An 18007-nucleotide genomic window follows, 5' to 3' on the forward strand; every position below is an offset into this window, starting at 1 on the left:
TTTCCTGTCTGTTCCCTCTTTCTTCACCCACAAGCGTGTCTTCAATAAACATCTCAGACGTCTGTTTTTTTTTGGTTAATATTTTAAACCATTCTTCTTCAAAGCTTTCTTAACTGTATGCCAAAAGTCTTTCCAGTAGATACACAACATGTAAGCATCTTTAAAATTTAATTAAAGCTCTTCATCACATATAGATCTCAGTTTTTCCTCTCTGTGTCACTCCTTAAACCCCACTGTCCCTGGTGGGATACGCCTGGTGGTAATGCTCTGTTTGATTGGGTTAATGGATACAACCAAATAACTATTGTGTAAACAAGTTGGCATCTGCTTCAGACCACGACCCAGAGGAGTTGACAGCGCCCATACACCTAAACAAATCCACAACCACAGAGTGACTGCTCAGAGGTAGCCTATCTTGGGTGTACTTAGCTGAGCCCCAAATCAGTGGAGCATGTCTGCAACGGTTCTGAGAAAAGACAGCCATGTTTATGTCATTCCAAACAAATCTTCTTTCAAAGCAACTGCATTCCATGCCAGTATAGCCTAAGTCAGCAGCCAGAGTTGATCCGTTCAAAATAAAAAGTTACAATTTTCCACTTTGTTACGGAACAATTATTGTTTATATTGGTACAATAGTGAGCCATTCCAGAGAGCTTTGTACTTCCCTAACAAAGTGTCTCCCCTGCAGATGCTGCTGCCAGCTCACGACTGTTTCCGAAAACGAGTAGATCATTACTACTGATCAGTGTGACCTAGTACAATGGCGCATTCTCATGTTGGATTGTGCAACTAAGAAAAGAGGCTCTGAGAGAGTTATTATAGCTTAGTCAGGGCCCATAGTTCTGCGTGCGTGTGAATGTGTGTGTGAGAAAAAATAGCGACAGTTGTGTAATCTGTCCATTTTCTGTCTCATGCCTCCCCCTCTCTTTCTCTCTGTCTTTCTCTCTCTCTCTCTCTCCCCCTGGCCCCCTGGCTGCCGGGCGTCACACCAGTTTATAATAAGGACCCAAAAAAAAGTGTTCGAGTGAACGAATTGAGAGAGCGGAGAAAAAAAACGGAACCCTTCCCACCCTCCAAAAATCACGGGGAGTGACTGTGACAGGAGGAAGGGGACAGGGAGAGAGAGAGAAAGAGAAAGAGAGGGAGCTGGAGAAGCCTTCGCAGGACTTCATCACAATTATTTCAGGAGTGCACGGAACCGCACGTACCACTAACTAATCACCTAGGTGGACTGGTGGTGATCAATACCGGTGATTAACAGAGGAGTGAGATCTGCTTTGGAAGACCTTTGGGGGAGAGCATGCGGCTCACTTTACTATTCAGGTAAACATTTTGACTATATACAGCGGCAACCTGCTGCCTCTCAGTCTGCTTGTACACAACAGCACATGTGCGGGTCTTTGCATCCTCCTCTTAAGACTGCACGGTGGTTACTTTGACTGTGGAAGAGATTTGGAAAAAGTCTGACTTTGAAAAGAGTTTTGAAAAAGTTGTTCAGTTTTGTGGCGAACATTTTGGGCTTTTACGCATAACGCTTTCTTGTTGCGCACTGGGCGCTGCATCTGGGTTTAGGTCATTCCCTCTTCCACCTACCTCAGGGCGGATTTTTGTTGTGTGTTTCCCACCTTCTGTTGAATATCTCCCTCTCTATCCCCATGTCCCCGAGCCTCTGAGTTTATTCTACAATGTGCCACTGTAGCGGCCAGGGAAACGTGGACCCGGGTAGGGGGTCGTTACTTCAGCCTGAGCGGCTCTGTTGTGTCGGTCTGTGCGGGACCTTTGTCTGTGTTTTTCGGGGTAGTTATGCAGTCTGGTGTGGGGAAGCTTCCAGAGAGACCACGGCGGTGCACCACAGTGGGAAGAAGAGACCGATTACACTGACTAAATGTGGCCTGCGGGATGGTGATTGTGGTGATGGTTTGGTTCTAGTGGTGAGCGCTGAAATGTCCATTTTAGCAAGTCGTTTTAGTATTATGTTGGAGCTATTTTCTTGGCAGATGTAGTGAGGGTATTCTCCACTTGTTTCAAATACACTTGTCTCGGCAGTTTCATGGAGATTCTTGTGTTGAATCACTAATTTAACAACCTATTCAAGACAATTATGATTGGCTTTAAAACAAGTGCATTCTTAGGCTACTTTTCATCTTAAAGGAGGAAAATAAGACCATAAAGGCTCAGTTCTAGGTTTGATTACTTTTTCAGATGGACATATTCTGCACTGCACCCTCTGCTTCTCTGGATCATGCCTCCTGATGGAGTCTATGTCAAATTTAGGGAAACCACCCCCAAATTAAAGGTGGCATTCTACACCATCACACACCATAAACCATGTCCTTTAGACATCAGACCATCAAATAAAAAGTACCTCACTGTATGTGGTGATTTTGGATGTTGTGACTGATTGCTTCCTTTGTGTGTGTGTGTGTGTGTGTGTGTGTGTGTGAGAAAGGGAAAACCACATTCTCAGGGTGTGTTTAGTCCCACATAGAGGAATGTGGAGGGAAAACATACTTTACCAACTAAACCCATTAGTTTGTTAGTGTCTGCCAGGTTTGCCCAGATTGATTGAGATGTTTGCCTGAAGGGAAAAAGAAACTTGTGTTCACCTCCCAGCCTGAGACCGCACGCCACCTGTAGTGGGGAACAAAGTGGCATAAGTGGTTGCTTAAGCACAGTTAGGTCACTGGAACATTTGATAGGGTGTTCACTCAACATCACTTTGTGGACATAATGCACATTTAAAGGGCAAAGGCTCGAGAGATTTGATGCACATTGGAAAATAAATAAATAATGGAAGTCTCTGAGTGTGCAGAGGATATACCAGTTTAATGTTTAGGTCATGGGACAACTATATTCTTATAACATACCTTTTTCAACCTGCTGATGTTTAAAATGCTGCACATTTGCCACATCTTTCACCTCCTGCTCTTCATCCCTCAGGCTCTATGTGCTGTGGGGCTTTGTCGTGCTCACGACCTCCGTGACCAAGGCAGCCAAGAGGAAGGTGAGTCATTAGCTCATTGTAAAGGGGGCTCCACAGACAACAGCATCACTATAGAGGGGTTGAAGGTGATGACAATTAACATTTTTCAAGAGTGTCCTAAAACATTTCCGACAGGCCCATGTTTAGACTGAAGGAGTTATTGGACACTGCAAATGTTTTTCTTGTTCACATTGTTTAAGAAAGACTGTTCTAAGAAAACACAACAAGGGAATTTCACACCAAAAAGACTGTTCATTTGAAACACAGCCACTTGATTTCTGACACAGCCCAAACCTCATACTCCAGCTGCACTTTTGGAAAGCTTCTTTTGCTATAGATGCACCATCTTTTTATGAGCTACTATTAACAAAAACAGAGATTTTTTTTGCATTTTTCTGATAATCCTTTCAGTTTTACAATGGTTTATTTATCATAAATCCTCTAAAATGTATACTTTTATAATACAATACATCAGATTAGCAATTGTCGCATTGAAAACAATGTGACAATTTGGAAGGAGTCAGCTTACCTCAGCGTCACTGATATTTGAAGTGATTCTCAACTCATCTTTAGATGACCAGGTCGCAACTTTTCCTGTTTTGGTTCACTCAAGCCGCTCTTGTATTGTTTTTTTCGGGACACTGTTCTATACTTTCTATAGTTTCTATACTTCTGTCAATCATTCAGTGTTGCTTGTCGGTCAACCTTTGGGTTTGACTTTTTTGTACATGCACAAACTGTCAATACAGTAAACGTATCAAAATGAGTTGTATAATGTATATACATGAGGAAATCAGTATTGTTTTAAGATAATTTAGAAAATGTGAACCTATCCTTTAAATGGCTGGAAAGGGGCCCACATTATGAACAGTATGATAATCTGTTTAAACAGAAGCTAATCACAGTGAAAGCAGAATTCACAGCTGCCCCCCTGTCAGGGTCTGGTAGTACAGTGTTGCAGGAGTTTATCCAGTAGCTTCAGAGGTCAGTGGTGGCGGCTGCAGGGTCACTGCACGGAGCTCATTAATGGTCCCAGTTATGTGGCAGCTGTGTATTTGATGTCACTAATTACGACAGACCAGACCAGACCACACCTCACTCACACACACACACACACACACACACACACACACACACACACACACACACACACACAGTCATTGCCCGCCCCTCCCCCACATTCTCACTCCCCTTCTTTCCCTTTCTCTTACCCTCCTGCCATTTTCCCCTTTAGAAACTCTGGAACACTTTAAATCTATATTATTATCTATATTTAGTACCAGAGCATAGAAATGCACAGGAATGCTGCATCCACCTGTCCTCTCTCTCCCTTAACCCAAAAACAGCATGTACAGTATTTATTTATTTATTATTATTCTTCCAGACAATTACACACAATACATAATTTTCTCATTGCATATTCATACATATTACTTTGTGTTATCGTCCGAAGGGATAACTTTCACATTTCTGCCCGTGCACACACACATTTACACACTCAAAGAGAGAGAGAGAGAGAGAGAGAGAGAGAGAGAGAGAGAGAGAGAGAGAGAGAGAGAGAGAGAGAGAGAGAGAGAGAGAGAGAGAGAGAGAGAGAGGGGAAAGAAGTTGGGCGCAGATTTATGTTGTGGTTCTTTCTGAATGGAAACTTTTGTTCAGCTCTCGTGTTTTGCTGTTTTGCTGTTGTGCCAACCTGCACAGTGCTGCGGTGATGTGATGAGGAGGAGAAACATTTATCTGCAGCCACAAGAGGAAGACATCAACCTGGCTCTGATTTACAAACACACATTAAAAGCTTAATGACACATGTATTTGACAACAACCCCAGTGAATTTATTTATCTGCTCATTAGCTGTTGGCAGGTGACCAGGTGACTTCTAAGCCTGTGTGAACTATGAAGAGTTCAGGATTTAAATGTTGGCCTTAGAGGAAGGAAACTCACAGGACGGCGGCTCATCAATGAACTGTGAAGAAATAAGTCCTTCCAGAGATTTTCGATTTTGCAATGGCAACATTTTTGCTTAGTTAAGTTACTTCTTTGAAATATTGCCAAGAGTCGCAGTTTTTAACATTTTTTTTTTTTGAGTTTAGGTTGAGGTCAGTTATAGTGCACTTGGACATTAAAGTTAAAGTTCTTTCTTAACAAGCTAAATTTGTTTTGTGAAATTTTCACAAAACGCTAAACAAAATCAGCAACTTTTTTCCTTTTTCCATTCAGAAGTAGAACGAAAGCTGATACAGCTGCTGCATTGAACCAAGGACTCCCAGCTGTTTTAGTTTAGCATTTTAAAGCTTATGGTTGATTATTTAATTAAGGCCATTAAAAGCATTCTTAAGCAAAAAAAAACACTGGTTCCAGTTTCTCAAGTGTGAATATCCTCTGGTTTTCTTAGTTGTATATGCTCGTAAACGGAATATCTTTGTGCTGGACAAAACAAGTCATTTTAAGACGTCACCATAGGCTCTGGGAACTTGTGACAGTTTGTACACAAACTGTTGTACATGAAAATAATCATAAGTAGAGCTTAGAGAATGAAAATAATCTTAAATGAAACTATTTTGATAATATTTTAATCACTTCAGTCATATTTCAAGCAAACATCGTGAAGAAATATTATAAATAATATGAACAAGTCTAGTTTTAACTTCTTTTGCTGCTTATTGTTGTGTATCATCGTAAACTGAATATCTTTGGGTTTTGTTTGTGTTAGGTGGTGGCAGGCAGACGGTCCAGACAGGTGTTTGAAGCGGAGCCTGTGCAGGGGGTGTGGTCTGACTGGGGGGAGTGGTCTGGATGCACTCAGACCTGTGGCGTGGGTGTCTCAGAGAGGATCAGAAAGTGTCTGCCTCCTCCACCTCCCCAGAACCCGGCCCTTTCCCACTCTCCCAACTGGGCAGGATATTTCCCAGGGGGCATCGGGGGTCCTGTGCACCCGTACTATCCCCCTCGTTACCCCGGGCAACACCAACCTTATCACTCCCCCTCGATCCCCACCAATCACAACCCTGGATTGTCGCTGTATCGGAATACTAACGGCGACGGGGGAGGAGGAGAGCCTGTGCCGGGACAAGCCAATCCGTCCCCTTCTTTTTACCAGCCAGAATTCTCCCCAACCAATCAAGACCGCGTATCTGTTTACCGATCACCCTACCACGCTCCCTCTCACGGCTACCAGCCAGCGCGCGTCGTCAGGAAGCCGACCAATCCGGGGGCAACGAGGGCTGGAGGAGGCGGGAGCAGAAGGTCGATTGCCCCCAATCGGGAGGGTTTGCCGGCGAGGAGGTGAGTGAGATTGGACGTTGGAAGAAAACTGACCAATTATCTAGTATCACAGATGTATTAATATGAAAAATAACAAGGAATTTCGATACAGAAATGTCAATGAAGCAGCTTTCAATCATATCACACAATCTTCCAAAGCAGATAAAGTTAACTAGTTGTCACAGAAAATATAGATGTGCAAATTCCCATTTTTTCCCCAGCCACTTTTAAAACTTTTAAACGAACATGGTTGAGAATTTCCATGTTCAGTAGTGCTCCAAAAGCAATAATTGTCCACATTTTCTCATGTAGGGAATTTGTTTGAAGTCAGTTAATACAGAAACACTCAAATCAAAGCCTTTTCATGTGCTTTGCTAAGCATCTCGAGTTGGTGTTTTCCAGGAATATGACTCCAGCAAACAGGAAATGAGATTTGCGTTGCTGTCAGTAGCAACAGTGGCTTGTTTGGAATAAATAGAAGAACTCAGTTGTTAGGATGAGCAGAAAACGGCACCACATCCGAGTAGACAGAGAAAAGAGTTGTAATCATCACAATGTTCAAGGTGATACTTCACAGGACCATTTGACATGCGTGCTTGGGATTCATTCTGGTGCCATTAGTTAAAGTGTTGACATTGTTTTGGCATTAGAGAGGGTTCGTGTTTTGAGTATTGAAAGTTGGAGTGGTGCCCACCTGTGCCTGTGGTATCTGCTGTGTTATTACACACACTCAACAAAAATATAAACGCAACACTTTTGTTTTTGCTCCCATTTTTCATGAGATGGACTTAAAGATCTAAAATTCATTCCAGATACACAATATTACCATTTCTCTCAAACATTGTTCACAAATCTGTCTAAATGTGTGATAGTGAGCACTTCTGCTTTGCTGAGATAATCCATCCCACCTCACAGGTGTGCCACATCAAGATGCTGATCTGACATCATGATTAGTGCACAGGTGTGCCTTAGACTGTCCACAATAAGGGGCCACTCACACTAGGGCCGCGGCCCCGTGCCAAAGCTCATTAGCATACTAAAGTCTAGAACGTTTGGCTAGTGTGACCACGCCATCCGTATTCCAGCACGGAACAGCTCCTTGGCCACGGCACACCTGGGAGAGGTGTGCCGTGGCCAAAGTACAGATGCTAATGAGATGACACGCGCACAAGCAAGCGCACAAGCAAGCGCACAGGCGGAGTTCCTGACGTGAATTTATTAAGGATGCGCATAGTCCTTTAACGCCCGCTGCCTTACTAGTCGGCACCAGAATTGCCCACCACTTGGACTTATAGCTACATAAAATGTGTGAGAATTAACGTGTGTGTAGGCTTAAGCCCCTATCTCACTGGGCTGCGACAGTGTGTGACAAGTTGGAGACACAAAATTGCGACAAAATATGCGAATTAGCGACAATTTTCACTTGCAGTCTCACTGAGTTGGTTCCTCACGACACGTTTGCGAATGTCCTGGCCAACACTTGCCAGGAGGTCGCATTTATGTCTCGCGAACGTCTGGCGAGTGTCGCACGAACGGAATGTCAGTCTCATTTTTGTTTCAAATCAGTCACAATTTAGTTTCATATATCGCCAAACCCTCGCAAAGTTGTCTGACATTGCTCGCACTTTCTGACTCGCGGAGACTAAATTGAGAAGGGTTTGCGACGCGTTTGAGACACATGCGACCACTCTGAGACTATTTTGAGACTAGATTTGTCGCACACTTTTTTGAACATGTTCAAAATTCATGTGACAGGACTGCGCGGCTCTGCGACTCATGCGAGGAAATTGAGACCTCCGCGAACGTTTGGAGACAGTTTAGAGACTCCCTCGCGACTGCAGTCTCCAACTTGTCGCAAACAGTCGCAGCCCAGTGAGATAGGGGCTTTAGGTGTGGGCTAATAAAAGAGGGAGAGAGCTAAATAGGTGAGCGCAGAAAGCAAAGCAAAAAGGTTTTCGTGTTTACTCACGTTCGTCAGATGATTTTTTTCTTTTTCCTCCCGTCAGCTGTCATAATACTGCCTTTACGCATGGCGGTGGAGACGAACACAAAACAACACACAACGGGACTCTGCGGCCCGGTGATAAGGAAACAGTAGCCTACACTAAGGTTTAACAAGAAACTTTATAAAGACAATTAAAAAAACGATCTCTGCCCATACAAAAAGTTCTGACTTGGATTTGATGGAGCGATCGATGTGTATAAAACCATCCGGTACGTATGGTCTGATGACGGGTCGTTATATTAATAATAAACTGCGTGCTGCACAAATATGAGACTGTCCACCGCGACCTATTACGTCAAGGCTACATTTTAAAAAAAAAACAATAGCTTAAGGATTCTCGTTGCTCTAATGTGGAAGTGGAATATATGATGCAAATTTGGCCGGATGAAAATATTCACAAACAGTCGTATAGCCTACAAGTAGACTATGCTCCAAATCCTAAACGCGCACGGTGACGTTGGCAAGGTGCAATCGTGCCCAGGCCACAAGCAGTGTGAGCACGGGCCTGCAGGGGGGAGTGAGGAGGGGGGAATCGTGCTGAATCTTCCTGCAGCACGGAACAGGCCAACGGCACTAGTGTGAGTGGGCCCTAAAAGGCCACCCTGAAATGTGCAGTTTTGTCTCACAGCAAAATGCCACAGATGCCACAAGCATTGAGGGAGCGTGCAATTGGTTTGCTGACAGCAGGAATGTCAACCAGATCTGTTGCTCGTGCATTGAATGTTCATTTCTCCACCATAAGCCGTCTCCAAAGGCGTTTCAGAGAATATGGCAGTACATCCAACCGGCCTCACAACCGCAGACCACGTGTAACCACACCAGCCCAGGACCTCCACATCCAGCAGGTTCACCTCCAAGATCGTCTGAGACCAGCCACTGAGACAGCTGCTGAAACAATTGGTTTGCATAACCAAACAATTTCTGCACAAACTGTCAGAAACCGTCTCAGGGAAGCTCAACTGCATGCTCGTCGTCCTCATCGGGGTCTTGACCTGACTCCAGCTCGTCGCCGTAACAGACTTGAGTGGGCAAATGCTCACATTCGATGGCGTCTGGCACGTTGGAGAGGTGTTCTCTTCACGGATGAATCTCGGTTTACATTGTTCAGGGCAGATGGCAGACAGCGTGTGTGGCGTCGTGTGGGTGAGCGCTTTGCTGATGTCAATGTTGTGGATCGAGTGGCCCATGGTGGTGGTGGGGTTATGGTATGGGCAGGCATCTGTTATGGACGAAGAACACAGGTGCATTTTATTGATGGCATTTTGAATGCACAGAGATACCGTGATGAGATCCTGAGGCCCATTGTTGTGCCATACATCCATGAACATCACCTCACGTTTCAGCAAGATAATGCACGGCCCCATGTTGCAAGGATCTGTACACAATTCTTGGAAGCTGAAAATGTCCCAGTTCTTGCATGGCCAGCATACTCACCGGACATGTCACCCATTGAGCATGTTTGGGATGTGCTTGACCGGCGTATACGACAGCGTGCACCACTTCCCACTAATATCCAGCAACTTCGCACAGCCATTGAAGAGGAGTGGACCAACATTCCACAGGCCACAATTGACAATCTGATAAACTCTATGCGAAGAAGATGTGTTGCACTGCATGAGGCAAATGGTGGTCACACCAGATACTGACTGGTTCTGAGTCCCCAGACCCCCAATAAAGCAAAAAAATGCACATTTCAGAGTGGCCTTTTATTGTGGACAGTCTAAGGCACACCTGTGCACTAATCATAATGTCAGATCAGCATCTTGTGGCACACCTGTGAGGTGGGATGGATTATCTCAGCAAAGCAGAAGTGCTCACTATCACACATTTAGACAGATTTGTGAACAATGTTTGAGAGAAATGGTAATATTGTGTATCTGGAATGAATTTTTGATCTTTAAGTCCATCTCATGAAAAATGGGAGCAAAAACAAAAGTGTTGCGTTTATATTTTTGTTGAGTGTAATTCATTCTGTTTTTTGTCATATAAACAGGCCACACAAAAATCAAACATACAAACCTCATTACTCTGCCTGGCAGCTCACTGCAGCCTGCTGGCTCCATGTTGGTTACATCTGAAACCTACAGTATGTTTTCTTCAGCTCTTTCTCTGCCCCTGGCTCCTTCTGTCCATCTGTGAATCTTTCTCCTGCAATTATCCTGTTTCTACTTATTTTCTTATATAAACTGTTTATTTTTTTGTCGGTTTCTCTTTGTCTCACAGGTCCTCAAACATCCGTCCAGGTCAGTTTGGTTACGGCAGGGTGCCGTTCTCCCTCCCTTTACATCGTCCCAACCGGCAGGCTCGCCACACTGTTAACGGTACTGACTCTGATACCCCAGCACCTGGACTAGCTGTGGAAGAAGACGGCAGGAGTAACAGAGAGAACAGGCAGGCAGGGCGGAGTGAAGATGATGATGATGATGAGGAGATCACAGATACACCTGCTGTCGAGGACGTTCCCACAGCAACCAGCTCCACTGTCAACATGCACCGTCACGTTGAACGGCCCTCGCAAACCAACACACAGCATGGGAGGGCCAGAGAGCGAGTCCCACCCTCTCACCCCTTCTCGCGCTCCTATTCGCCACCTTTTCAATCCGGACGCCACCGGTTCGACTGGCAGTCCGTCACCGCGCCGCCTCCTCCCATCTCGCCTCTATCCCGGCCAAACTCCCCCGCTGACGCTTCACTGTTTTCCTCTCCTCTCCACCGTCCCAGCAGCCCTGTGCACAGAGACAGGGAGCAGCTGCACCAAGGCTACAGCCCACAGGTCCCATCATCAGACAACATCTACCCACTGCAGCACCCCCACAACCCGCACCTCGCTGTGGAATCAGGCAGCGATGGAGGAGGAAGAGAAGTTCCGCAGGTCTACCGGTGCTCTGGGCCAGAGAAGGAGTACCGCAGGTGCTTCTCACAGGTAAGAAAACAAAATAAAAATTCCACTTGAATCACTGGCATCACGCCTTTTTAATTATCGGGTCATATCATTTCATACCAGCTCCTCAGTGTGCCCCCCTGCTTTATTTAGCCCGTATCTGTATATAGCCCGCAGTCATGCTTGATTTATATGCATGCCATGTGTTGAAAGGGGGCAGTTAGTCGGCTTTAAACTGTGGAGCTGAAGGTCAGAAAAGTGTATTTGGTGGGTAAATCATTCCCCATAACTCTAGTTGGTTGTCTACGGGTAATCTGATGGAAAATGACGGATGGTGCCTCCACTACTCCAAAACGTTGGATACAAACACAATGCACACCTCCACTGTGAAGCCATACACGTTCCTCTATGCTTGTGCATGCATTCAATATCTATTGTGAATTATTGTGGGAATTGTGTGTGTGTGTGTGTGTGTGTGTGTGTGTGTGTGTGTGTGTGTCAGTAGTACAATGTGAATTGATGTAATGTCTTGCTCGGGGCCTGCAGTGGTGATTGGGGTTGCGACCTGCTTAGTACCTCTCAGTAGAGCTCACTGCGAGCATTATTTCTAGCAAAGTGTGAGTACGTGCTGCTGCCAAGAAGAGTAGCCGGAGACTTAGACGGGACAGCCGTGTCCAATTGGGCCGACTCTCCCTGGACACATAGGTGAAAAGCTGAGGTCTACCTCGCAGTAACTGAGGTTTCAGTGAGGCAGGAATGCCATGCTTGTTTTCACTCAAATGAATGTGAGATTGAGGTTTATAGTAAGGAGTTTTACAACTACATAGGGAGTATTTAGTGATTAGATCATATCCCCAATTTATTTAAATTTATATATTGAAATTGATACATATTCTGTATATCTTGTTATCTTGAAAAAAGTATACATCTTTAGGCTGCACCTGTCTTGGCAAACACGTGTGGCATATTTTCACAAATGTTAAACAAAATCAGCTGCACCAGCCGGGCTCTATTACACATGGTTAGCCTGCAACATTTTCCACCTATTGCAATGGCTGTTTTAAGGCCAGGACACACCGGCCCGATAATCGGCCATCGGACATGGTCGGAGAGTCTAGAGGGGGCGGGGACACAAATCTGTTTGGTGTGTTCGGTGACGTCGGCCGTCGTAGATGTCGTCGGGCTTCTTTTCAGCCGATTGAACATGTTCAATCGGCGTCTGGCAGTCTTTCAGTCGGAGCAATTTGATTGGTGGAGGGCCAGCGAATCAGTGAAGCCCGGAAGTGAGGCGGGTAGCACAAACGGCTGACAACAGTATCGCATTGCTAGCCATTGTTTTAATGTGTTTGTTTGTTTCGTTCAGCGAGTACTCACATGCATCAACCCTTCTTGACTGCTCGACACCATGCTCGACACTCTCTGCTAAAAATGGTGCTCTTATACGTATTTATATCTATTTTTATGGACTAGACAGCTGTCTCATTATTTCCGGTTTCCGTATTTTTTTGGGCCACAATACAGATTAGCGCCGCCTGCTGTTATGGAGACATTACGTCCCGCGCAAGCACAGAGCGTACGGAAAGTCAATAGTCGGCTCGGTGTGTTCTTGGCACTTTTTTGGCCGCTACGGGCAATCAACTTTTTGATTGAGAATGTTTTGAGTCACAGATTTCAGCTTGAATGTTTTACAGTTTTCAATCCCCGGCACACAACTGTTAACACCTGCTGTGGTGGCGTCGATAAGGGTGAAGTTTAGCATATGACAGTGAGGTTTTTTGAAAACAAAAGTACATTACTGATTTGTGGATTTTATGCCTGATTACTACAGGGCTGAGAATTGCACTTAAGTACTCTTTTGTTAGTCTCTGAAATGTGTGTGTAGCACAAAGTATAAAAAACTGTCCTGTTCTGGATGTTCAAAAAATTCCTTGCCCTGTTAATTTACTCTTTGATTTGATTTTTTCTTACTTTCTTATTTCAAGTTGTCATGAAGTAACAAGTCGCTTGTGCTTATCAGAGTGCTATAAAGAAAGAAAAAAAAGTCTAATGAGAAAGTTTCATTCCTGTTCGTGTTCCACAGAAATCCATCAACCGTGTGTGAGAAATCGCACTGGATTGGTTGGATGCATGGACCAATGAAATAAACAGAAGGAATCTGATCTATAAGATTTGATCATGGGGACAAAAATACCCGGAGCGACATGTGACCAGGGTTATTTATGCCAGCAGACCACTTGTAGCAAGTCCATCTCAAGTGAGTGCGTAGGGCGAGATGATAAGATTAAGGGTAACAACTACCACACACACACACACACACACACTCACACTCACTCACACACACACACACACACACACACACACACACACACACACACACACACACACACACACACACACACACACTTATGCATTTCCATTGTCACGCGTTATTGCCCGGCCGCTCGCGTCAAGTGGAAGTGGAAGACACTTGAATTCAGGCCCATGTTGGCAATCTTGGGCACTTGACTTTGCTCTTTCACCCCCTCTCTGTCTTTCTTTCTGCTTCTGCCCAGCTGAGTGTGATAGTCCCCATGTTAAAACAGATTTAGTAGCTGGCACAGTACGTTGCCTGTGCGTGCCAGCAGCAGCGCTAATAGCAGTCCTGTGATGGCTGAGCCTGACTCATTGGGTTACATATTTACCCAATGTTCTGCTGCAGTGGAAGTATCGGTCCACATTTTTGTTTACACATTCAGTCTTTTCATTGCTTGAAAAAAGGTTTAAGTGCTGGTGAATGCAGAACTTTGCCCAGGCTTGTACTGTGTGTGTGTGTGTGTGTGTGTGTGTGTGTGTGTGTGTGTGTGTGTGTGTGTGTGTGTGTGTGTGTGTGTGTGTGTGTGTGTGTGTGTGTGTGCGCGTGTGCGTGTGCGTGTGTGATTGAGGGGGTGAGCCAGACTGAGTGTGACACATCCTATTATCTATTAGGTGTGTTTGTCATAATAACACACCGAGACTGAGGCCCACCACAAGTGTGATTGGCTGTGTGTACGTGTGTGTTTTCACTGTTGCGTAGAAGCAAGAGGGGCGACAGAGGAAACGAGAAGGGGGCAAAAGGGGAAGTGTGTATGTGCACGTTAGGTGTGGGCATAAAGGGAGGGTGGTAAAGGAAGTGACGCAGTTAAGTAGTAGTGAAAGAGAGTACTGTTTTTAGAAAGACCTGCACACAGTGGTGGGAGGGTGAGCTAAAGGGCAAGGGGGGAGAAAAAGGTGGGGAGGGAGTGAGATGAGGAAGAAATGGAGATGAAGGCTGTGGAGAGTGAGCTTTATGTGTGGATGGACGTGGACTTGCCTGTTTGTGGCGGTCTGCTGCATCAGAGAATGGGATGAGGAAAGAAGATTCTTCTGAAAAGACGAGAGGAAGTTTGTGTCAGAGGAAGAGAGAGAGAGATTTCATGGAAAAGTGTGTGTGTGTGTGTGTGTGTGTGTGTGTGTGTGTGTGTGTGTGTGTGTGTGTGTGTGTGTGTGTGTGTGTGTGTGTGCGTGCGTGCGTGCGTGCGTGCGTGCGTGCGTGCGTGCGTGCGTGCGTGCGTGTGTGTGTGTCTGTGTGAAAGAGAGACAGAGAGAGCGCAGAGTGTAACAAGAGGAGAAGTTATTCTTTCGGAGGGAGAGGGGGTTTTAGCAAAAGGTGCAATTGGAGAAGAAAAGAAAACGAAGAGACACACCAGCTAGAAACAGACATTGCACAGGAAGACACACTGAGGCACTCTTTCCTTCCTGCCCTTTACTTTCTCTAGTCCCTTACCCCTAATTTCGACCATCCTCTCTCTCGCCCTTGGCTCCTTTATATCCTCTACAAAGTAAATATTTACCAGGAGGCACTTACACAGGATGCCTCTGCAACAGCAAGTGAGGTGAGAAGCATGTAGGTAGTAGTCCACACACAGCCAACAATCAAAGGCATTTCTACCCTGGGTCCAATTTTTATAGTCTCAGTTTAATATACCGGCCTGTGCACCACAAGTAGAGGAAATTGGTAAAACCTTATGGCATGATTGAAACATTGTTTATTGCTCCAGACCTGATAATCAGACTTACAAAGTGACGTTACTCCAATACTGTCTCTCTTCATAGATCTGTCCGTCCTTTCGAAAGCCATTTTCAAACTGTCTAGCTGCCAAACATATAAAAGAAAAAGCTATGAGTTTGGAAAAAAGAAGTTGATATGTAGTCATGTGAATCACCTTCGATTATCATAGACAGCATTAAGCTGTACTTGGCTGACTTTTTTGCTGTGGATTCACAGGAAACATACAGTTTAAGGCTGCAACAAAAGATTTATTTTCATATTCAGATGTTTTTATTTCATTTTGGTGACCTCTCTAAATGTCCCGTTTTTTCCTACATCAATCAATTTTCATGAATTCTCGACAATTCATGAAACATCCATATAGCAGAACATCCATATATTGGAAAGAATGTAACCAGAAAATTATAATTTTATTCACTATTTTTCCTTGGAAAAACTACTCAGGGCCGGAAAAAGGACTTTGGGTAAGGGTAATTTGTTATTTTCCACATTGACTTTAACATGTATAAATGCAACATAGCATTGACATATCATCTGACTTCACCGTGCCCTGTAGCGAGAGTCAGAAGGTCTGATCAATCTGTCATTACAAAGTAAATACAGTGTATTATTAGGGGAATATCAAAACACGAGCCACTCTGCTCCACTCTAATGACTGAGTGCAAACCATGGTGCAGACCCTGCCACTTCACTGCTGTTCTCATCAAGTGGCAAACAGGCGCAGATGTGTTGGTTTATGGGACTCAAGCACAAACACACACACACACACACACACACACACACACACACACACACACACACACACATGCAAACACGCAACCGCATTGACCCGTTCAGACTGATCTGTCTTTGCTTCTGTACATTTCCCAATCAGCTTCTACAAAGAACAGGTACCTCTGCTTGTTAAAGTATGTTCATATCAGCTCCTGTGCGCTCTGAGTTTCCCTAACCTCATTCTTTCATGTTCCTTTCTTCACTTTCTGGCTTTCCTCACAGTCACTTTCCATCCCCTTCTGTAATTTTTTTACACTTTGTTTTTGTAAATGTAATCTTTAGTTAAAGGAATAGCTCGCCATTTTTGGGGGGAAATATTCTTATGCTTTGCTCTCTTGAGTGAGATGAAAGAATTAATCCCAATCTCATGTCTTTGTGGTTGAGTATGACGCTACAGTCAGTTGCTGGTTTGGTTAGGTTAGAACTGAAAGAGCACTGTAGTGAGAAAAGTGAGATCTTAAGACTGTAATAATCAAACAAAGTGTATTTAATAATCAAGCAAGGAGTATTCAATCAAACAACAGAGGCTTCATGTTCTGAACATGGAGGTCCATTCGACCCAGCAAGCCCCGCGATGACTTTCTGAGCAGAATGGCCCCGATCAGATGGCAAGTCACATCTTAAATACAAGTCAGATCAGCATCAAGAATAGTGTTGTGTGTTTCAATTGGCAGTCAGGTGAGGGGGAGGGGGTGGGGGAGAGCTCAGTGACAGACTGTTTACTGTTGCAGGGGGGGTATCCAAGGGAGGGGGGTTGGAGAGGTACAGTCTGAGAGTACTCTGTAATACACTTTTGAGGATTTTAACCTTTAGACATACAGGAGTAATACAAGATAAATACAATGTTTCCTATTACATTAAAGGTCACATATTATGCTAAATGCACTTTTTAAATGTGTTCTAACATATCCATGGGTCCACGGTGTGCCTAGAGACTGCCAAAATATTTTAAAAAATAACAATCTCTCCTGTTCTCACTCTCCCCCTTTCTGAAACCCCCACCCCTCCCCCCCAATATACTCCAGTCAGAATTTTCCCCTTTTCTGACCTCACAAACTGGAAAGCCAGAAGCTTCCACTGTGCAGCCCACACCCCTATTTCTTATTGGTCCACGGCCCTGACAGACAGAGGGCGAGGCGTATCTGGCTTCGCTTCCGGACAGGGGGCGGGGGCAGCTCAAAGATTGTATATTTACGAGGGGAGCTGCAGCTCTTTTTGAAAAATAGGCCATTGTGAGATTAGCTGAACTTCAGCATAGTACAATACATTATCTGAAAGTTTTTTACAGCAAACAATTAAAGAAAAAAGTATTAGGGACCACTATGACCATATAATATGGTGTATAATAGTACCGAAAAGTGTATAATATGGGAGCTTTAATAGGCATTCCAACATTCAATATCTGCCACCACAGCACTTGGAGAAATAGCTTGTTTCATCCAAAGCTCACTTCTAGATACGTAATATCTTGTTTTGTTTCCTCCCTACTGGAACCAAAGTCTTAAAATGGTGACAACAAGACTCCAGAGCACCAGAGTATACTACCAGACTAAAGTTGCTAGCTGACAGGTGTTGAACTCTATCAGTAAAGCTCTTTCACGTAGTTCAGTGCAGACTTTGGGAACTGTTATGAAAAGTGAGCCGTGGGAACGAAGAGTGTATAGCTGTTCACACTTGTTATCCTTTTCTCTCAGGTCCTTGCATTTTATTCTCAACTCAACTCAACTCAACTTTATTTATAAAGCCCTTTAAAACAACCACAGCCGAAACAAAGTGCTGTACATAATGCAGATAAAACAATTTAAAAACAAAACAACAATTTAAAATTCAGAAAAAACTATTTAAACAAATAAAACTAATAAGCACAATGAATAAAATACACCATAGGACACTAAAACAAAATTAAGGTCTCATGCTGGGTTGAAAGCCAAGGAGTAAAAATGGGTTTTAAGACGTGTTTTAAAAATGGGCAGTGAGGGGGCCTGTCTAATATGGAGGGGGAGCTCGTTCCACAATTTAGGAGCGGCAACTGAGAA

General features: G+C 44.3%; 1 protein-coding gene across 1 annotated transcript in view; it reads left to right on the top strand.

Annotated features, from left to right (window-relative positions):
- Positions 1–1055: 1055 nt before the first annotated feature.
- Positions 1056–18007, top strand: part of adamtsl4 (ADAMTS-like 4) — a 41088-nt gene continuing 24136 nt past the window's right edge. The window contains exons 1-4 of the mRNA XM_080038953.1: positions 1056–1323; positions 2941–3004; positions 5695–6266; positions 10474–11173. Of these exons, the coding sequence (XP_079895079.1) occupies positions 1301–1323; positions 2941–3004; positions 5695–6266; positions 10474–11173 (1359 nt within the window). The 5' untranslated portion in view covers positions 1056–1300. The remainder of the gene's footprint in view (positions 1324–2940; positions 3005–5694; positions 6267–10473; positions 11174–18007) is intronic.

The sequence above is a fragment of the Ammodytes marinus genome, assembly GCF_949987685.1.
Source record: "Ammodytes marinus genome assembly, chromosome: 13".
In the NCBI taxonomy this organism is placed as follows: domain Eukaryota; kingdom Metazoa; phylum Chordata; class Actinopteri; order Uranoscopiformes; family Ammodytidae; genus Ammodytes; species Ammodytes marinus.